General features: G+C 36.1%; 1 protein-coding gene across 4 annotated transcripts in view; it reads right to left on the reverse strand.

Moving 5' to 3' along the window:
• The window catches only part of GSK3B (glycogen synthase kinase 3 beta), a 201100-nt gene that overhangs the window by 58337 nt on the left and 119042 nt on the right, over window positions 1-23721 (reverse strand). For all 4 annotated transcript variants that reach the window (XM_060010715.1, XM_060010717.1, XM_060010718.2 and 1 more), the window contains exons 5-7: window positions 21622-21752; window positions 14257-14363; window positions 11376-11473 (exon numbers count right to left, since the gene is read on the reverse strand). In XM_060010715.1, coding sequence (XP_059866698.1) covers window positions 11376-11473; window positions 14257-14363; window positions 21622-21752 — 336 coding nt within the window. The remainder of the gene's footprint in view (window positions 1-11375; window positions 11474-14256; window positions 14364-21621; window positions 21753-23721) is intronic.

Genomic DNA, 23721 nt, shown 5'->3' on the forward strand with positions numbered 1-23721 from the left:
TCCTTGAGGGCAAAGACCCTCGATGTTCTAGCCCAGAGAGTTCACTAAATCAACATGTTGTTGATTTAGTGGTATGTACCCTGAAAGACTAAAAGGATACATGACCCAGGCTATACATAGTGAATTCAATCAAAGCTTTTTAAATAAGCAGATAAAAACTGTGTAACACAGAAGCAAAAGAGATTATGTGTGACATGGCTGAATAATTAAACATCTTTATTTCCTTTCTGCATAAAAGAAATGTTTATTCAAATTGCATAACTGTCAAGTTGGCTGCCTATATCATAAATGTAACAAATTTCTCTAATTAGAAAACTAGAAAAGATGTCACTGAGCTATTCTATTTCAAAATATTAGTACTCTATTGACACTGGAATCATTTCTACACATTTTCACTTCCACAGGATTGATATAAAATGCTATGTCCTCTGTAGGTAGCCAAAATACTTAACTCTCAACACACACAGATTTTATCCAGTTTCTATCTACCTCTTTCTTACAATATATGAGTGAAATTTTGGTATAAGAATTTTTTTTTTTGGTGGTGTATGCAATGTTTCCTTCTCAGGGTTCTCCACTGATTTCCAAAAGGCAAGGAACCACCACCCACCCCTTCCCCGGCAAAAAAGTGCAGCAATACAAATCTTAAAATCCCATTAGGAACATCTGTGAAGAAAAGAGCATCAAGTTGTCATGTTATTTGAACACAACTAAACAATTTGGCTGAAGTATTTTCTCAGCCTAGAGGGGATAAACTAGTACAGGAGGGTCCCTTTATGTGTCCATGCTGTACTCCATTTAATCCTGTGCCATCTGTCACTTAACTTGATCTGAGTCCTTTGCAAAACTATGGTCAGAGTTTATTGCCTTTCTTAAAATATGGTGGAAACAGCAACACGACCTGATCAAAAGTTCTGTAGGCAGATGCCATCACTCTTGTCTTCAGAACAAAAATCTTTCAGATATACTTCATCTATTATGAAATTCACCCCTTTAACAACTGCTATCTAATTTTAGAACATGTTCATCACCCCAAAATGAAACCCTGCACCCATGAGCAGTCACTCCCATTTCCACTCTCCCCAATTCCTGGCAACCACTAATCTACTTTCTGTCTCTACAGATCTGCTTATTCTGGACATTTCACATAAATGGAATCACATTAACATGTGGTCTTTTGTGTCTGACATTTTCTTTATCCATTCATCAACTGATGGATGTTTGAAACATTTCTACTTTTTGGCTATAAATAATGTTGCTATGAACATTTATGTGCAAGTTTTTATGTGGATAAATATTTTCGATTCATTCCTATGAATGGAATTGCCGGGTCATATGGTAACTCTATGTTTAGTATTTTGAGGAAGTGCCAAACCATTTTTTGTTCACACCATTTTACAATCCCTCCAGCAATGTATGAAGATTTCAATTTCTCCACATCCTTACCAATACTAGTTATTGTCTGTCTTTATTTTAGCCATCCTGATGAATGTGATGTAGTATTCATTATGGTATTGATTTGCATTTCTCTAATGACTAACAATGTTGAGCATCTTTTTTGTGTATGTGTGCCTACTGGTCATTTGTACGTCTTCTTTCGAGAAATGTTATTTGGATCCTTTGCCCATTTTTCTATTGGGCTGTCTTTTTATCATTGAGCTGTAAGAGTTCCTTATTCTGGATACAAGTCCTTTATCATATATATGATTTGCAAAAATTTTCTCCCATTCTGTGTGCTGTCTTTTAATTTTCTGGATGGTGTCCTTTGAAACACAATTTTTAAAATTTTGATGAAGTTCAATGTATCTGTTTTTTCTACTGTCACTTGTGCTTTTTGTGCCATATCTAAAAAGTCACTGCCTAATTGAAAGTCACAAAGATTTACACCCATGTTTCTTTCTAAGAGTTTTATAGTCTTGGCTCTTATGTTTAGGTCTATCCATTCTGAGTTAATTTTTGTATACAGTGTAAGAGGTAGGTGTCCAACTTCATTCTTTTGCATATGGATAGCCAGTTGCCCAATATCATTTGTTAAAAAGACTATTGTTTCCCTGTTGAACTGCCCTTGTCAAAGGTCAACGGACCATAAATGTAAAGGTTTATTTCTAGACTCTCAATTCTACTCCATTGATCTGCATGCCTACACTCATGTCAGTACTATACTTCCCCCAACCCTTTCTTGAGGTTTAACTGACAAAATTGTAAGACATACAAAATGTACACAGTTGTGATTTTATATACATATAAAGGATTTCCACCATCTAGTTCATTAACATATTCATCACCTCACACTTTCTTCCCTTCCTTCCCTCCTTCCTTCTTTTGGTGAGAACATTTAATAGTGTTATCAACTATAGCCACCATGTTTTACATCAGATCCTCAGACCTTATTCATCTTATAAAGTCTGTCCTCTTTTACCAACCTCTCCTCATTTCCTCCACCTCCCTAAGTCCCTGGTAACCACTTTTCTACTCTCTGTTTCTATGACTTGACTCTTTTCTTTTCTTTTTAGATTCTACATACATGGAATACCATGCAGTAGTTGTCTTTCTCTCTGGCTTATTTCATTTAGCACAATGCCCTAAGGTCCATCCATGTTGTCACATATGGCAGAATTTCCTTCTTTCTTGTGGCTGAATAATATTCCATTGTATATGCACTGTCTTGATTGCTGCAACTGTATAGTAAGTTTCAAAAATGGGAAGTATGACTTTACTCTTTTTTTTAAAGATTGTTTTGACTCTCATTTTTTCTTCCTGAATAAAATTTTATATTTGGCAACAAGTACCCTCCTTCCCCCCGAAAAAGGTGATTACTGTTTTGATTATTCAAATTATTCAACATAAAGTAAAAAAGTCATTCTTGGTTAATACATATTCACAGGAGTCAAAGGCCTTTCTTTTCCTAGGTGAATCTCAGCCATAGTGGTATGCTCAAGGTAGGAGTACAAAAGAGAAAAGGGGCTAGGGGTGGGATTAGAATCTCTTTGGTTAAAAAAAAAAAACCAAAAAACCTCACTGTATTTCCCAAACTTTTAAAAATCACACTCCTCCGCTTTGAGACACGTAAACATTTTATACACACATCACCCAGCTCTTGCTTCTTTTGAGAATCATTAACACTATCGTTCTTCATAGCACCACATGCCAAGATTTTCTTCATGTTTTCCTTCTATTATATATGTATCAATAATATAAAAATTATGTTTTATAAATATGAAATATCAATCAGTATGCTTTTAACAAAATAAATGCCCCTCTACAAGATTCCAGTGTTTCTTTATATTGGACCCTGCAATTAAGCAAACACACCAAAGAACTCAAAATGCAACCATGCGGAAGAATCTGCAGTTGACACATGAAGTGTATTATGTCCCACAAAGAGTAATTCTGTGCATGGTCTTCTGAGTCGGGTTGTAAAATGTAATTATCAGTACAACAGTTTTGAGGTCACAATGTCATGAAACTTAGGTCTGTGTGAAAAAAGTTTCTTTGCATAAATAAAACATATCCTGGCAACTTAGTAAATCATTTTATACTGCTTGTTTTGGGGAAATTAAAGATTTCAAATGGATGTCATTATTCTCAAGTCAAAAGCTAAACTAGACCACATTGCCAGAAAACGACTTCTCTGTGCCTGGGCACACTTACATATAAGCGCACAGAGATTTAACCAAGTATTAGTATTACTGTAGTCAGTAAAATTTCATAGTAGTTACTTAAAACTTGATGTTTCTTCTGGTCTATGTACAACATATTAATGTAAAGATGTAGTTGAGGAGTTTTACATTAAAATGATTATTCTAATACTCATTTACTCATTCACTTATTTTTACTTTTATTTTATTTTATTTTTTATTTATTTGTTTTTTTTGCGGTACATGGGCCCCTCACTGTTGTGGCCTCTCCCGTTGCGGAGCGCAGGCTCCGGACACGCAGGCTCAGCGGCCATGGCTCACGGGCCCAGCCGCTCCGCGGCATGTGGGATCTTCCTGGATCGGGGCACGAACCCGTGTCCCCTGCATCGGCAGGTGGACTCTCAACCAGTGTGCCACCAGGGAAGCCCTCATTCACTTATTTTTAAAATGTTGACATTATGTACATAATATTTATACTGCAAGTGGTTACTATAAATTGTAACCATAGTTCCTTGTACTAGTATAGGGATATTTAAGCTAGGGATTCTGGATGAGCTTCAGAAAGTCCAAAGTTCACCTGATATCATATGCAAAACTCTGGCATGACTGCATTTTTCTGGGGGAGAGTCCATTGCTATGAACAGATTTTCAAAGAGGTCCATGATCCAAATGCTACTAAAAGTTGCTGCTCTAGTCAGTAATAACCATAGAAACATTTAAACAAATAATACAAGAATGAAAAAAGCAATAAAAATTTTTTTATATATTGCATATTATATTGACACATTACAAGTAAAACTGTGTACCACAATGTGTAATGGGGTGTGCTTACTTGTTCCGCAGAGTGGAAAAAGGAGAGAGAACTAAGTTTGATATGCTGTCCCTGCAGTCTGTTAACAACACAAGAGCTCTATGATATGACAGCACAAGAAATATCACCAGGTTACATATGATGAAGCTCCAAATGCATGTTAGCAAAGATACGTCAGGGATCCGTCAAAAAACTTAGGAAAAAAAGTATTTTATACTTATTAAATTCTGATTTAGTTAATATCTGAGACCTCTGTCTGAAAGACTGTTTAATGGTGAAAATTTTAAGCCAGGAGAGAGTGCACACACAGGTGCTAAACAACTCATAATATGGAGATAACTGAAAGCTAAACTATTTGCTAAACAAAGATGATGAAAATGACACTGAGCTGTACTTGAAAGCAAGGAATCCACTATTACAACCTTGATTGCTTTAGATGAAGCACAACTAAATCTAGTCCAAAGACATCACAAACTGAGTTCGTATATTCATCACAATAAGATTTAGGGGCTGTTTCCTTTATTTTGTGGTCATACTTAAAAAAAACTAAATTCAGGGACTTCCCTGGTGGTGCAGTGGTTAAGAATCCGCCTGACAATGCAAGGGACACGGGTTCGAGCCCTGGTCCGGGAAGACCCCACAGGCCGCGGGGCAACTAAACCCGTGTGTCACAACTACTGAGCCTGCGCTCTAGAGCCCGTGAGCCACAACTACTGAGCCCGCGTGCCACAACTACTGAAGCCCGCACGCCTAGAGCCCATGCTCCGCAGCAAGAGAAGTCACCGCAATAAGAAGCCTGCACACCTCAACGAAGAGTAGCCCCCGCTCACCGCAACTAGAGAAAGCCCGCGTGCAGCAACGAAGACTCAGTGCAGCCAAAAATAAATAAATATATTAAAAAATATACTAAATTAATGGGTTCTAGACAACAAGTTGACATTAAGTATCATATTGTTTTCCCCAGAGCTACAAAATACCATGAATAGAGGACACCAATTTAGCTAAAGATGAATCAGACAGGATTTTCCTACCACCCAACCCCTCCCAGATACAGTAGTGGTACTCATCTTTGTCATTATCATCCTTCTAGGATTAAGGTAAGGATTAAATGTGGTAATATATGTAAAGTGCTTAGCCCAGTGCCTGGTTCAGAGGAAGTTCTCACTGAGTGGTAGCTTTTATAATTAGCAGTATTTTACCAATATTCGAAAATGTAGACTTCTGAGGGGCCAGATAATCACTGATCTATTTGTCTATAAATTATACTGCAAAGAGCCATCAGTCAAACTGGAAGACCAGGAAAACAATGATTTAGACAGACATTTGTAATAAAATGCAGCTCTCTTAACTCTATGTAACTGTTTTTATTTGTTTCCTAACAAAAGATTCTGGCACAAAACAACTGAAAACATCTATTTTTTTCATAGTTTCTGGGATTTCAAAGAGCTGATTGTTTAAAAAAAAAATCAACATCACAGAACAGTAAAAAGTGAAAATCCTCTTTTTTCCCTCTCTCTCCTTAATCCCACTCTCCACTGCTAAATCTTTTTCTACTGATAGGCGTCACAAGAAATGAAGTCCACTTACTTAGCTATAATAACATAATCAAAAGATTATTTGGATCTGTTTTTTACTTTCAAATTTCTGAAGTTTCTGCTAGAGATAAGATTTTACTAGCTCTTACCTGTGTAAGAGCCATCTACACAAATATCTAAATTGAATTATTGCTAAGAGAAAATTAAACAATAGCTTAGTAAAGTTGTTTTAAAAGGGAAATTATGTAATTTTAATTGCCTTATAACAAATTATTTAAGTATGTTTTGCACCCCAATGTTCATATCAGGACTATTTACAACAGCCAAGACATGGAAGCAACCCTGGCTATTTACAACCGCCAAGACATGGAATCAACAGATAAATTGATAAAAAAGATGTGGAAGATATGGTGTACGTATATACACACGCAAAAAACAGAATACTACTCAGCCATAAAAGGAATGAAATAGTGCCATTTGCAGCAACATGGATGGACCTAGAGATCATCATACTAAGTGAAGTAAGTCAAAAAGAGAAAGACAAATACCATATGATATCACTTATATGTGAAATCTAAAATATGACAGAAATGAACTTATTTACGAACAGAAACAGACTCACAGACACAGAAAACAAACTTATGGTTACCAAAGAGGTAAGGTTACCAATGGGGGAGAGAGAAATTAGGAGTCTGGGATTAGCAGATATGAACTACTATATATAAAATAGATAAATAAGGTTCTACTGTATAGCACAGGGAACTATATTCAATATCCTGTAATAAACTATAATGGAAAAGAACATGAAAGGATATGCATATATATGTATACCTGAATCACTTTGCTGTACACCAGAAACTAACACAATGTTGTAAATCAACTATAAAAATAAAAAATTAAAGAAAAAACGATCTACATGTTTAATGTCATGTTTTTCTAAAAGAGATATATCCAAATTTAAAAGGCTAGTTACTACAGTTATGAAAGCTATAGAGAAATTCTATCATCTAGAGGTGGACTCTACTTCTGCCTTTAAAACTCTTCCATTAGAAAGAAAGGGTCATATTATTACAAAGCACAAGTAAATGTTTACGGAATAAATCAAAGTATATCTCTAGGAACATTATTACATTTAAAACTTGAAATTCTACAAAATGGTTGGTTTCTTTCAAATATTAAGTTCTGTGATATTTTAATCCAAAAATTCAACTCTGGACTGAAGCTTGCCTTTCCTTACTTAAAATTTACATTTTAAAATTTGGAGGGGGAAAAGAAACTATTAGTAAAACCTACAGCATTCCCAGGTCCAGAATTTCCTAGACTGCTTCAACTTCAATCCATCTGGGGAATTTTGGGGACATCTGTCATTTATATAAGGAAGTTAATGATCAAACCTTTGAGAAGCTAAATATGGAATTTCTCTTCAAAAGCAATAGTTTACCACTTTATATTATTCTTTTCAGAATCAATTATGTAATTCAGAATAGAACCTACAATAGAATCTATGCAGTCATTAAAAAAATCACTTAGTCAACATACACTTCTTCACATGAGAAATACATTTAATTATTTAGTAAAAAAAAGTCTACAAAACAGATGGCACTTTTGTTTTAACATACATATGCATAGAAAAGTGTATAAAAATATTCACAGAAGTTATTTTTCATGATGTACCAGAACAGAAAGTGATTACTTTTGTTCTTTTCTTTGCATTTGTGTCTGGGTATATTTTCTGCATTAAGCATATAAAATTATAGCATATATAATTATAAAAAAGTAATCATATTAAAAACTACTACCTTTTCCAAGTCTTCAAAAGATTCTTTAACCCCACTGCTATGACTTATGGCAGAGGTGTCAAAGGACAATGCTGTATCACTGAACCTATGGTTTGTGAAATTCCTGACAGATGTTATCCCAAAATGTTTTATCTTTATCCAGGTATCTGAAACCACATCAAATATTCCTTAAGGGTATTTTAACTAGTACTGTTAAGGAAGAATTTAAGAAAAAAAATCTTATTATCTGAGAAGCCCCAAACAGAATCTCTCTGTTTACAAATGCTTTGAAAATCCAAGCACTTTTTGATACTCAGAGATTAACCGGCATAATGAGATTCTGATCTGATAATCCTATGTATGAAATCAACTTCAGAAAGCTAAGTGTTTTTCATGCTTAAAAATGATTTCTCATGACTTTCTATTCCATTCTGCCTTACACTTTTAACTTACTCTGAAGATGTATTTTAATTTTATTCTAAATATTTTTCAAAAGCCTTATTTGAGGGTAAGTAGGGAGGTTAAGGTTAAGCTAAGTTAGCTCAGTTTAAATAATACTCTGTGTTACTCATTCTGTAAATTATTGGCATGGACGTCCAAGTCAATAAAATTTAGTAAACAACATATACAACAACAATCACACTAACTTTTCTTATTAATTCCCAGGTAATTCCAAATTCATGAATGAACAATGATCTAGTAGATTAATTCAATTTAAACACTTACTGAAAACTATTCTGGTGTCCTTGGATATTAAAACACAACAATAAAAGAAAGTCCCTGCTCAGAAAGTTTATAAAATAATTAGGTAATTCTACCATTTATAATTTATGAAGTTTGCTGTACGATTGTTCACTTTTTGCATAAACTCAAAATCAGAGAGAAGAGTACCTATCGTACCGGGGGCAGGGGTGTGGGGGGGCTGCATCAGCTACCTCCAGTTACTCCAGAGGAATACCCATGAGGCTTTCAAGAGAGAAAATGGAAAGAGCAGAAAGGAACAGTAACATAGATTCCCTAGTTACCAAAAGGACTAAGGGTGCATGCCTAACATCTCAAAAAAACTGAGACTTGAGTTGGGCAACTGTGAGACCACTTTTCACGGAAAACTCAAATCTATTCTTGAAGTCCTGATTAGCAGAAATGACAATATTTGCTTAAAATATAAAATGTCTTAATACATTTAACTTTGAAAGCTAACCTATACAACTCTTTTCTTACATACAACTTAGATCAGGAAAACTGGAACAGTTATATCAGAATTAGTTAAGAGTTCTTATTTCAATGAAACATCACAGATATTCAACATGTAAAGTACACAGACAGGATCAACAAGACTTAGAGCTAACTTAAACACACAAAATCTCTACAAAGTTTATTAGAGATTGCTGAATGGCTGTACTGACTAAGGGTCAGCCAACTATGGCCCAATCTCTGTTTATGTAGGAAGGGCCCAGGAACTAAGAATTGATTTTACAGATAAACATTTGCAATCAATTTGATGATACAATACACTGACTTTGAACCCCAATTAAGAGAAATGTTATAGCCCCCTCAAAAGAAATCCATTCCTCTAATTAGTAGACTTGAATTTCATCAATGAAAAATATGTGGAAATTTTGTTATATTGAGTTGGCCAAAAAGTTCGTTTGGTTTTAAGTACTAATAAAAGACACATTTTTCATTTTCATGAAGAACTTTACTGAACAATGTGTTCAGTAACTGAACAAACTTTTTGCCCAATCCAATATATCTCAGACATCCCTAACTTTCATTTTAGCCCACGAAGCCTAAAATGTTTTATCTAGCCCTTTATAGAAAGTTTGCCAACTCCTGTATTACAATACTAATTTGAATAATAATGAAGAATACATAGGCGTTTAGGAAACAACGAAATCAAACTATCTGAACTTAGATCTGAGTGTAGTATGGGAATCAGGAAGGAAGGAGATCTGTTGAACTAAGTTTAAAGCTTCAATTTGAAACAAAGATGGTTACTACAAAAAGACAGCAAAATACCAGTGATCTCAAGTGCAAATCATAAGAAATTATATAGATAGTAAGGAAGATTCTTGATTACACATGGGTGTTTTCAACCACACTTGTACACACTGATACCTAGCAAAATCATTTTATCAAAAGTAACATATTCTGGGCCTCCCTGGTGGCGCAGTAGTTGAGAGTCCACCTGCCGATGCAGGGGACACGGGTTCGTGCCCCGGTCCAGGAAGATCCCACATGCCGCGGAGCGGCTGGGCCCATGAGCCATGGCCACTGAGCCTGCGCGTCTGGAGCCTGCGCTCCGCAACGGGGGAGGCCACAACAGTGAGAGGCCCGCATACCGCAAAAAAAAAAAAAAAAAAAAGTAACATATTCTTATAAATTAAGTACAAGGATTTTAAAATAACTTAATCACCATCCTGTGTATAACTACAAAAAGCTACTGAGAACCAATAAGGACGTACTGAATAGCACAGGGAACCCTGCTCAATACTCTGTAATAACCTAAACGGGAAAAGATTTAGAAAAATAGATAATGTATATGTATAACTGAATCACGTTGCTGTACACTTGAAACTAACACAACATTGTTAATCAACTATACTCCAATATAAAATACAAAAAATTTTTAAATAAATAAATAAGCTTCTGAGGCTCAGCACAATAAAAACTAAATTCAAGCTGTCCAGATACAAAACAGGCTGCATTCCAAAGTAGCAACCTGATGCTGGAAGTATTCAAGAAAACACTGAAAAATCATCTGTCAGGAATGTAACTAAGAAGGGATGGAGAACTGGACTACATAACCTCTAAGGAGATTTTCAATTTTCCACTTCTGTGAAACATTTGGAAAATCAAGAATAAAGCCTAATAGACAGTAGGTGTTGTTGCTTTGGACAAACTATAACCTTAGAATCAACCAATCTAGTGGTCTAAATACAGAGACACTAGATGTTACTAAAGGGGGGGGAGGTGAGAACTTATTTAAGATCTCAAGTATTAAAAACTTTAAAATGTCAGTGCTGCTGTTCTTAAGAGACAGTATGAATTCCAAAATAATAATACTTTGGATCTGATGTTGTTAATAAAGGTGTTGACCGACCTAATAAATAAAATTATAAGTAAATTTATAAGTAAAAACTTACTTGAATTATAAGTAAAAATTCTGCTTCTATCAAGTGATCTAGTCATATATACTCACTTTTTCATTTTATAAATATTTAAATATTGACTAAATACAAGCATCTCCTATGTGCTCAGCAGAGTATTATGAGCAGAGAGCACATGGTGAGCAAAAATAGACATAGCTTGGGTTTTCATTCAGTTTATATACATTTTAGTGATCTATTGCTTTTAAGTACTTTAAATAACAGATATATCCCTTTCTTGCATCAGATAGCCAAAATAGCTTTTCTAGTATCACATAACAGAATAACTCAATTAGAAAGCAAAAGCTGGGTTCTTATACTTCTTCCACAGCTGAACTTGCTATGTGATCTTAGATCACGTTCTCCATTTCCTCAGTTTTTCATGAGTGTGTGAGAGATATGGATTCTTAGAAAACAGCAATAAGATTCCTTCCAGTTCAAAAATTCTGATTCAATCTTCTCACCTTGATTATTTCTACCAATTGATCCACACCACTGTCCCCTGGAAATATTGGTTGTCCTAGCAACAGCTCAGCCAACACACAGCCTGCAGACCATACATCTGAAGAAAAAAGAAAACAAAAGCTTATTAATACTCTGTAGCTTAATTTGCATTAAACTGTATACATTTTCTAATTTTACTTTGGTCAGAGAAATATCACAAGGAAAAGATTGTATAATCTAAAACAGAGGGAAAAAAGTCATCAAACTATCCTTAATGCATTTAAAAATTGTGTTAAACTTACTAAACAGGAAACAGGACAATAAGAATATTCTAATAAAGGGTAATATCTATTTAATTATCAAATAGCAGATGTTCAAGTCTTCAACAACCAAGACAGGGATTATAGAATGAAAACATAGCACATGATTATTTACTTATTATACTTAAAAATAAGTCAAAATGATACAATCTCTTCACATTGGCAGGTACTTATACAGAGTAGCAGAAAGCAAGGGTTTAATCTCCTATATACAGGGTTGTAAGCCAATGAAAATTTCTGAGAAAAAAATTTTAATACTTTAAATGGTTAAACTTTTGTCTTGTAATATGACTGACGGAAAAATGTGCTTAAATATACGAATATTTTAAAATGCAAAGAGAGAAGAATACATTTTATTTTACAAATTATAAAATATAATTCACTTTTAAGTCAAAACAGAAACCTCAATCTTGAGAGAAAACTTAAAAAAATAATTTAATTAATAAATTTTAATAATTTATAAATAAATTTACTAAATAAAAAAATAAAGCGTACATCCTGGCTTACCCACGACAGTCCTGGTCTAGATGACTGTCCTGGGATAATTATGAAGAGCATCCCCTTTCTCTCTTAAAAGTATTACCAAATGAGAAGATAAATTATATGGGCACTCTATTTAGAGCCCACTACCTAAGACTTCCTGCAAGAAAAAGCTAATTTTCAGTTTCTGGATTCCTGGGTTTTGTATGAACCACCAAACAAGTGTTTTAGGGAGATGAACATAAATCATTGCTGGGTTTTCCATCTACCAGTAGGGAAGGAGAAGAATGGTGAATGGCATGGGGACAACAAATAATTTAATCAGTCTGATGTGGTAAGATGCACTAACAAGAGGAACTGGAAACTAACACAACATTGTAAGTCAACTATATTCCAATATAAAATAAAAATTAAATTAAAAAAAAAAGAGGAATTGGAAATCCCTGCTCCAATGACTACATTTTACTGGCTTGGAAAAATAATGACAGAAAATTCATTTAAGAAATTCAAGTTGATTTTGTCCAGCTACTCTTTCACTTTTAATACCATTGTTAAAAATATTTCCAAAATATATTTGTATTAGAACACTTTTAAATATATTTATTCTTGTTTATTTATAAATCTTCCAGAGTCTTAAGAAGCAAGTATCATAAATCTAAAAGGGAAAGCCAAATCTAGGCTTGTTAGGGTTCAAAAGGTCCCAGGCTGAATCAGTGGCCTATGGTGAGTCCTACGCCTAGGACATCAGAATCTGGTTTTAGTCATGCAAAGGAGGTTACTGGAAAGCAGGTACTCATAATATCCAGAAAATTGATTCCTAGTAGAGGAAACAGATTACACTGGCCTTTTTTGTGAGAAGTATTCCCAAAGAACTGTTAGGCACATGGACATTTACAGAAGTAATATACTCTTAAGAGGGTTAAAGGTTTATGTTAAACATGCCTTAATATGTCACATAATATGATCATGACTTTTTTAAAAGAAGCAAACCAGGACTTCCCTGGAGGCGCAGTGGTTAAGAAACTGCCTGTCAATGCAGGGGACATGGGTTCGAACCCTGGGCCAGGAAGATCCCACATGCCACAGAGCAACTAAGCCCGTGTGCCACAACTACTGAGACTGCGCTCTAGAGCCTGCAAGCCACAACTACTGAGCCCACGTGCCACAACTGCTGAAGCTCGCACACCAAGTCCATGCTCCACAACAAGAGAAGCCACCGCAATGAGAAGCACACGCACTGCAACGAAGAGTAGCCCCTACTCGCTCCAACTAAAGAAAGCCTGCATGCAGCAATGAAGACCCAATGCAGCCAAAAATAAAATAAATTAATAAAAAATAAATAAATAAAAGAGGCAAACCGCATTTATTTTTTGTTTGTTTGTTTTGTACTTGTATGCTTTTGGACCAAGGAATTCTCTTCAGAAGCAATATATAACAATAAAATAAAGTTGACCTCCACCTGCATGCCACCCTAAGGTTGCTCCTTTCTTAGCTTCCTATTCATGTCCAACTGATCATACTCTGTATGTGCACTACTACTAGTGGGCTAAAATGAGGTAGAAGAGGAGGTCAATAAAGAATGAAGCAAACTGTCTCTATTCAATTCCTTCTATCATTAAAGATCTTTGGTGACAAATTCTACAGAATTGGTGGGTTTGTCCAAACTACTAATGAAAAAATCAGATTGTTCCTTTTGAGCAGACTTAAATAACCAACTGAGACAGCACAGTGGTCATCCTACCACTTTAATCATAAACTTAATTGATGCAAATTCTCCAACTGGTGATCAAGCTCAGAAGGGAATATTTCAGGGGAATTTTTTTTTTAAGTTAGAAAAGGTATACTTAGAATTTATTTACAATTTTAAGTTAAAAATAACTGTACTCCTAAAGAAATCACAAAGGAGTAGCTTATAATACAAGAAACGTAAAAGTAGAATAATAAATATATCTTAAATTCTATACATTTTTGCATATCAATCTTTAAGAAGAAATATATTTCAAGGCATATTTATATTTAGGAACAGATTAGTAATACTAAATTACTAAAAACAAGATGCAATAAATAATTACAAGCCATTATATTTGGGTCCATTACTTACCTATACTAGAGGTATAATCAGTGGCTCCAAAGATCAACTCTGGTGCCCTATAGTACCGAGAACAGATATACGAAACATTGGGTTCTCCTCGGACCAGCTGCTTTGCACTAATAAAAAAATCAAAAGCAGAAATTCTTTAAATGAAAATCTAAACTGTATCATTGCTATCGTAAACTGCTATCATTCGCATTCGCAACACAATGTTTATCTAAGATTCCCATAATTCCAATCATGCAATATATAAGAAAAAGAAAATATGAACCATAACTATGTCTGACAAAACAAACTTATAATTTTAACATATCACTCTGAAAAAAGAACAGTAACTTTTAAAGAATGCATTTGTTAACTGTCACCTGAGGAAAAAGATTTTTAAAAAAATCACAAAATGATAAATGTTGAATTTCTTCTGCTCTTGTTCCCTGAATTCCACCTTTAAAATACAAAGAAGAAAGGGCAGAAAAATGAGCGGTACTTCCCCTCACCAAAAAGCACAGTAATAGATTATAATATAAGAATGAATACTGCTTACCCAATATGTTTTTTAAAAAGGTAAGAAATTGGCCACTCTCTTAAAATTTGACTTCTGACTCAGAGTAAGTATCCCAAAGCTTGCAGATCCAATCTATTTTATGTTTTTCCACCATTTGGTCAATTTATTAACTGCCTAAGCATTCGTTATCCAATAAAAAAAGATAGGCCCTTTCCTGTAGGGCAGAGATAATTCACAGTCCATGAATTCTAATTCCACTGTCGTAAGTTAAATCACACATTCTCTTAATCCAACTTTCCTTCCCAAATACTTTGTGGCATGTATTTTAAATATTAAAATTAGTTTCTTTCGAAGTACCTCTCAAGATAACTTGAAGACACACTAAAATAAATAAACTGCTACAGAAGCTAACCATTTTGACATACAATAATAGAAGATAAATACAGGAAATAAATACAAACAACAAAATCAAAACAGTAAAAAAGTAAGTCACAGAAAAGGTAAAAAAAAATTTTTAGGTAAAGGTACGGGAAAATCAGAGTAGAGATAGATGAAAGTAGTCACAAAGGTTTCAGTTTGGGCTTTCTGTTCTTCCATTTATTTCTGGTCAATGATAAGTCTGACCATAACCTGGTCTTCCTTCATCACAAGTTTTGAAGGTGGGAGGCAGTTTATTTTTTAACATTCTCACCAAGGTTTGACATACAGCAGCCATTTCATAAATTAATAAACACTAATCCCTGTTTTTAGGCTGCATGAAAATTAAGACACTTTTTCAGCAAAACTGATAAAACCTTTCTACCTTATAAAGAATTTTCTAAATTAACAAGACGATTCCAATTATTTACTCAGAAAATTCAGTGATAAAGAAGGTAATATTAGAAATGCCACTTGATAGAGCTACCTTCAAAGTGTATCCCAAACTCTACTTGCTCAAACTAGCCGTTAAAACCATAAAAGGCAGCTTCGTTATCAGAGTTATTAAAAGTGAACTAGGCAGAGTCAAGATGGTGGTGTGGGAAGACACAGTTAGCTTCTCCCCACAACTAGTGTGCCTGCCGGCCGCTGGTGGGGGACACTAACGCCCAAGGAGATAGTAGGAACCCCAAAGTAAACCGGTAGGAAGTAGGGGGACTGAGGGGGGAGGAGACGTGGAGGTCAGACAGGATCTGTGCCCCTGAGGTCAGGGAGATCAGGAGAGGCACGAGGGAGGGACTCTCTGGGAAGAGAAGGAGAGGAGCAGAGGGTGATCGCCTGGCTCACTTGGGCTGGGGAGCCTGCTGAGCTCTCAAGCCAGTACCCCACCTCCACAGCCCCATCCAGGCCATGTGGGTCCTGGGGGCATAAGAGGGAGGCCGGGGAGATGAGGAGTGGCAGGCGGGAGGAGCCATCCAAGGAGGCACAGGAGAGAAGCAGAGGGCGATTGCCCCACCCACTGGGGCCCTGGGCAGCCTGCTGAGTTCCCAGACCGATCCCCTGCCCTCCAAAGGCCCCTCCAGGTCTCGTGGGTCCTTGGGGGCATAGGAAGGAGGCCTAGGGGAGAACAGGAGAGGCAGGCGGGAGGGGCCCTCTGGGAAGAGAGGGAGAGGAGCAGAGGGCAACTGCCCCACCCACTAGAGCCCAGGAAGATTGCTGGGCTCCCCTGTGAGGTCCCCCACCCTCTGAGACCAGGGCTGGGGGGCAAATCTGGGTCCCTTCTGTTCCTTGAGCCTAAGCCCCACCCCCAACAGCCCCCAGCGCCTTTTCCAGCCCTGTCAGTCCTGAGCATTAGCCCTGCCTACCGCCCAAACCTCACCCTTGCTTAGGCCCCACCCTCCACAGCCAAGGCCTCCCCCCGCCCACCCCTTTTCTCTTCTTTTTTCTTTTCCCTCCTCCTCTTTTTTACTATTATGGTACTGATGTGCCTTCTGGCTGTTGATTCATCTATACTTTTATTTTTATATTCTTCCTAACATATCTGTTTATTTTTTACTTTGTTATTGTTTTTTTTTTGCTGCCCCAGGCAACTTGCCGGACCTTGGTTCACGAACCCATGGTTGGGCCAAAATTCCTTCGGTGGGAGTTCCGAGTCTGAACCACTGGACTAAGAGAGAACCTCAGACCTCAGGGAATGTTCACTGGAGTGAGACCTCACAGAGCTCCTCATCTCAGCACCAAGACCCAGCTCTACCCAATAGCCTACAAACTCCAGTGTTGGAAGTCTCAGGTCAAACAACCAGTAAGTCAGAAATACAATCCCACTCATTAGGGGAAAAAAAAAAAAAAGACACGGCAAAAAAATATGTCACAAATGAAGGAGCAAGGTAAAAACCTACAAGACCAAATAAATGAAGAGGAAATAGGCAATCTACCTGAAAAAGAATTCAGAGTAATGGTAGTAAAGATGATCCAGAATCTTGGAAATAGAATGGAGGCATGGACTGAGAAAATACAAGAAATGGTTAACAAAGATCTAGAAGAACTAAAGAACAAACAAACAGAGATGAACAACACAATACTGAAATGAAAAAGACACTAGAAGGAATCAATAACAGAATAACTAAGGCAGAAAAACGAATAAGTGAGCTGGAAGACAAAATGGTGGAAATAATTGCTGAGGAGCAGAAAAAAGAATGAAAAAATTGAAGACAATCTCAAGACCTCTGGGACAACACGAAATGCACCAACATTCGAATTATGGGGGTCCCAGAAGAAGAAGAGAAAAAGAAAGGGTCTGAGAAAATATTTGAATAGATTATAGTTGAAAACTTCCCTAACATGGGAAAGTAAACAGTCATCCAAGTCCAGGAAGTACAGAGAGTCCCATACAGGATAAACCCTAGGAAAAACACACCAAGACACATATTAATCAAACTAACAAAAATTAAATTCAAAGAAAAAAATATTAAAAGCAGCAAGAGAAAAACAAAAAATAACATACAAAGGAATCCCCATAATGTTATCAGCTGATTTTTCAGCGGAAACTCTGCAGACCAGAAGGGAGTGGCAGGATTCAATTGAAAAGTCAAAAGCTTTTCAGACAAGCAAAAGCTAAGAGAATTCAGCACCACCAAACCAGCTTTACAACAAATGCTAAAGAAACTTCTCTAAGTGGAGACACAAGAGAAGAAAAAGACCCACAAAAACAAACCCAAGGGCTTCCCTGGTGGTGCAGTGATTGAAAGTCCGCCTGCCGATGCAGGGGACACGGGCTCATGCCCTGGTCTGGGAAGATCCCACATACTGCGGAGCGGCTGGGCCCGTGAGCCATGGCCGCTGAGCCTGCGTGTCCGGAGCCTGTGCTCTGCAACTGGAGAGGCCACAACAGTGAGAGGCCCACGTACCGCAAATAAATAAATAAATAAATAAAAATAAGAAAATGGTAATAGGAACATACATATCGATAATAACTTTGACTATAAATGGATTAAATGCCCCAACCAAAAGACACAGACTGGCTGAATGGATACAAAAACAAGACCCATATATATGCTGTCTACAAGAGACCCACTTCAGACCTAGGGACACATACAGACTGAAAGTGAGGGGATGGAAAAAGATATTCCATGCAAATGGAAATCAAAAGAAAGCTGGAGTAACAATACTCGTATCAGATTAAATAGATTTTAAAATAAAGACTGTTGCAAGCGATAAGGAGGGACACTACGTAATGATCAAAGGATCAATCCAAGAAGAAGATATAACAATTATAAATGTTTATGCACCCAACATAGGAGCACCTCAATACATAAGGCAAATGCTAACAACCATGAAAGGAGAAATCGACAGTAACACAATCATAGTAGGGGACTTTAACACCCCACTTACACCCATGGACAGATCATCCAAACAGAAAATAAATAAGGAAAAACAAGCTTTAAATGACACAATACACCAGATAGCTCTGATATTTATAGAACATTCCTCCCAGAAGTGGCAGAATACACTTTCTTCTCAACTGCACCTGGAACATTCTCCAGGATAGATCAAATCTTGGGTCACAAATCAAGCCTCGGAAGATTTAAGAAAATTGAAATAGTATCAAGCATCTTTTCTGACCACAACACTATGAGACTGGAAATCAATTACAGGAAAAAAACTGTAAAAAACACAAATACATGGAGGCTAAACAGTGTGCTACTAAATAACCAAGAGATCACTGAAGAAATCAAAGAAGAAATTAAAAAATACATAGAAACAAATGACAATGAAAACATGATGACCCAAAACCTATGGGACACAGCAAAAGCAGTTCTAAGAGGGAAGTTTACAGCAATTCAACCTCACCTCAAGAAATAAGAATAATCTCAAATAAACAATCTAACCCTACACTTAAAACAACTAGAGAAAGAAGACCAAAGAAAACCCAAAGTCAGTAGAAGGAAAGAAATCATAAAGATCAGAGCAGAAATAAATGAAATAGAAATGAAGAAATCTATAGTAAAGATCAATAAAACTAAAAGCTGGTTCTTCTAGAAGATAAACAAAATTGATAAATCCTTAGCCAGACTCATCAAGAAAAAATGGGAGAGGATGCAAATAAATAAAATTAGAAATGAAAAAGGAGAAATCACAACTGACACTGCAGAAATACAAAGGATTATAAGAGACTACTACAAACAACTATATGCCAATAAAATGGACAACCTGGAAGAAACTGACAAGTTCTTGGAAAGGTACAATTTTCCAAGACTTAACCAGGAAGAAGTAGAAAATATAAACAGACCTATCACAAGTAATGAAACTGAAACCGTAATTAAAAATCTTCCAACAAACAAAAGTTCAGGACCAGATGGCTTCACAGGCAAATTCTATCAAACGTTTACAGAAGAACTAACACCTATCCTTGTCAAACTCTTTCAAAAAATTGCAGAGGGAGAAACACTCCCAAAGTCATTCTATGAAGCCACCATCACACTGTCACCACAACCAGAAAAAGATATCACAAAAAAAGAAAATTATAGACCAATATCACTGATGAACACAGATGCAAAAATCCTGAACAAAATATTAGCATACAGAATCCAACAGCACATTAAAAGGATCATACACCATGATCAAGTGGGATTTATCCCAGGGATGCAATGATTCTTCAGTATACACAAATCAATCAATGTGACGCACCACATTAACAAATTAAGGAATAAAAACCATATGATCATCTCAATAGATGCAGAAAAAGCTTCTGACAAAATTCAACACACATTTATGATAAAAGCTCTCCAGAAAATGGGTAGAGAGGGAAACTTCCTCAACATAATAAAGGCTATATATGACAAATCCACAGCAAGCATCATACTCAATGGTGAAAAACTGAAAGCATTTTCACTAAGATCAGGAACAAGACAAGGATGCCCACTCTCACCACTCTTATTCAACATAGTTTTCCAAGTCCTAGCCACAGCAATCAGAGAAGAAAAAGAAATAAAAGCAATACAAATTGGAAAAGAAGAAGTAAAACTGTCACTGTTTGCAGATGACATACACTATACATAGAAAATCCTAAAGACGCCACCAGAAAACCAGTAGAACTAACCAGTGAATTTGGTAAAGTAGCAGGATAAAAAATTAATGCACAGAAATCTCTGGCATTCCTATACACTAACAATGAAAAATCAGAAAGAGAAATTAAGGAAACACTCCCATTTACCACTGCAACGGAAAGAATAAAATACCTAGGAATAAACCTGCTTAAGGAGGCGAAAGACTTGTACTCAGAAAACTATAAAACACTGATGAAAGAAATCAAAGATGACATAAACAGATGGAGAAATATACCATGCTCTTGGATTGGAAGAATCAATATTGTGAAAATGACTATACTACCCAAAGCAATCTATAGATTCAATGCAATCCCTATCAAACTACCAATGGCATTCTTCACAGAATTAGAAGAAAAAATTTTACAATTCATATGGAAACTCAAAAGATCCCGAATAGCCAAGGCAATCTTGACAAAGAGACATGGAGTTGAAGGAATCAGATTCCCCGACTTCAAACTACACCACAAAGCTACAGTAATCAAGACAGTATAGTACTGGCACAAAAACAGAAATATAGATCAATGGTACAGGACAGAATGCCCAGAGATAAACCCACACACATATGGGCACCTAATTTATGACAAAGAAGGCAAGAACATACAATGGAGAAAAGACAGCCTCTTCAATAAGTGGTGCTGGGAAAACTGGACAGCTATGTGTAAAAGAATGAAATTAGAACACTCCCTAACACCATAACAAAAATAAACTCAAAATGGATTAAAGACCTAAAGGTAAGACCAGACACTATACAAGTCTTAGAGGAAAACATAGGAAAAACACATTTCACATAAACCACAGCAAGATCTTTTTTGACCCACCTCCTAGAGTAACGGAAATAAAACCATAAATAAACAAATGGGACTTGCTCCTAGGAGCAATCGATATTATGAATTTATATCATTCCAAAAATAAGCTATGCATCTGTGTACATATGCCTATACTCTCTGTGTTTTAGAATACAAAAGGGAACATACTATGTAGATTCTTGACCTTGTTTTTTTGAATTTAATACTTCTTAGAGATCAGTCATTTTCCATTCATAGAGAGCCTCCCCTTTCTTTCTTTTTTTTTTTCTTCTCCCCTTTCTTTTTTTAACAGCTGCATGTATTACATTATATGTATGATGTACCATAATTTATCTGGTAATCTTCCTACTGCCAGACATTTATATACAATTCTATGATAAAAATCCTGGTATATACAATATTTTGTAAATGTGTGAGTATCTGTAAGGGAACAGTTCCTAGGAGTTAAATTGCTGGATGAAAGACTAAAATTCTGAGTATACAGGGTGGGAGGGTGGGGTTGGAGAGAAGGGAAGGGAGGGAGAAGAAAAGAGAACTAGCTTACCTTCCAAAGTCACAGAGTTTTAAGACAGCTGTATCAGGATCCAACAAGAGGTTCTGTGGTTTAATATCCCGATGGCAGATTCCAAAGGAATGGATATACGCTAAACTTCGGAACAGCTGATACATATACAACTGGAATAAAGAGTAAAAATTCATTGAATACTTACTTTCTATCCCAAACAATTCAGAGTCCTTACACAGGAAACAAAGTAACAGATTTCCAGAAAAGAATAGTGAAAAGCTGGGGATTGTTTGCACTCAGTCTTTCTTAAACAAGTTTTATGTCATTTCTCTATCCATTAGCTAATTATAGTTTAGTTAACCAATGTTACATTTGTACCATCTTTTAATAACTTAAAAAAGGAAAATTTACAATGTGCTTTTATAATTTTTATTTTACTAACATCTCACCACAAACCTGTTTTCTTCCCCTAAACACAGATTTAAAAACTCAGAGGGGTATTCCAAATCATGTGTAACAAGTAACAATGTTTAGACCAGAAGCCAAGTCTTCTTGGCTTCATCATCCTTTGTCAGGGCCAGAGGTTATTGATACAGAGGTCTGGGAAAACTCACACGTGAACTGAGAAAATCTGTTATCAACGATCTATCAAGACATCAGTAAATCTATTAATAGCAACACCACTCTTCCTGTTAATATCCTTCAGAATTAAGTAGACTTCAAAATGCCATTTAAAAACAGATCCTAGATGACTACTAACATCAATTTAAAAGAATATTTATTTCAATTTTATTACAAAACAACATACAGTGAGAAACTGGGTCTTTGTGGAAGAAAGAATTAGACTCTTGACTGGTGAAGAGACAGTCTTTGTGAAGAAAGTGAGTATATCTTTTTCTTTTTTTTTTTTTTTTTTTGTGGTACGCGGGCCTCTCACTGTTGTGGCCTCTCCCGTTACGGAGCACAGGCTCCGGACGCGCAGGCTCAGCAGCCATGGCTCACGGGCCCAGCTGCTCCGCGGCATGTGGGATCTTCCCAGACCGGGGCACGAACCCGTGTCCCCTGCATCGGCAGGCGGACTCTCAACCACTGCGCCACCAGGGAAGCCCGAAAGTGAGTATATCTTAAACCTTCTATTTGTTCCAAGGTCAGTGTTCTGGTTCACTTATAAATTTTTCTGACTCCTCACCTTCTGATCTCTACCCCAAAGTTATATACCATGAAAAGAACTTTTGAAATGATTCAAATCAAAGATACCAGTATCTCGGTGAAAAACAACAAAAAGAGAGTTAAAAGTCAGATAAAGCACTGACATAAGGTATCGTCTACATATGGAGTGGTCTTGACTCCTACAAAAATATACTGAATCACCAATTTACAGGAAATACTGAGGACAGAGGAACATATTAACACCACTATAGTAATCCCATCAGCAAAATCCATTTTATTACTATAAAGCTTAAAACTATAACTATTAAGTAAAAACTTCGATACTCACAACATTCAGAATCAATGCCATTTTATTTTCTAGAGTATTTGTATAAAACGTAAAATGCAAAAAATTATACTTAGAAAGCTGAACTTTTAAACTTAACTCCTAGTTAATTTTCACAATGTCATAGTTAAACAAATAATAATCTGTTTCTAATAATCCACCACAACTTCAGTCATAATTATGTTGGATAAATTGCAAGCCACTCTAACATGAGTTGTATCAAATAAAAAAGATGACATTGACATCAGGTACCAAAAATTAAATAACACCTTAATAGAGTCTGTGCATATTTAAAATTACGAAAAGTTTAAACTTCAGCTACGGACACACTGTATCTATAAATGGCAATGAAACATTGCATTCAGTAATATTTATAACCGTATTTTTATAATTTTATAGGATATGCTTGTTCCTATTTCAGCCTGTGGCACAATAAGGGTTATAAGAAATTAAATTAAAAGGTGCTATAGGTAGCAAAATTAAAACCCATAATTGTCTGTGAAAAAGTTCATTTGTCAGAAAGATGACAAGTATCTTTAACACCTGCGTCATGAAAGCTTAAAAAGGGAAGACTTCACGCTTTAAAACTGTACAAAAATTTAATGAAACTCTAGCAATACCTACTTTGCAGCTTTCCCCCCTCA

This window comes from Delphinus delphis, chromosome 4, assembly GCF_949987515.2.
Source record: "Delphinus delphis chromosome 4, mDelDel1.2, whole genome shotgun sequence".
NCBI classification, from domain to species: domain Eukaryota; kingdom Metazoa; phylum Chordata; class Mammalia; order Artiodactyla; family Delphinidae; genus Delphinus; species Delphinus delphis.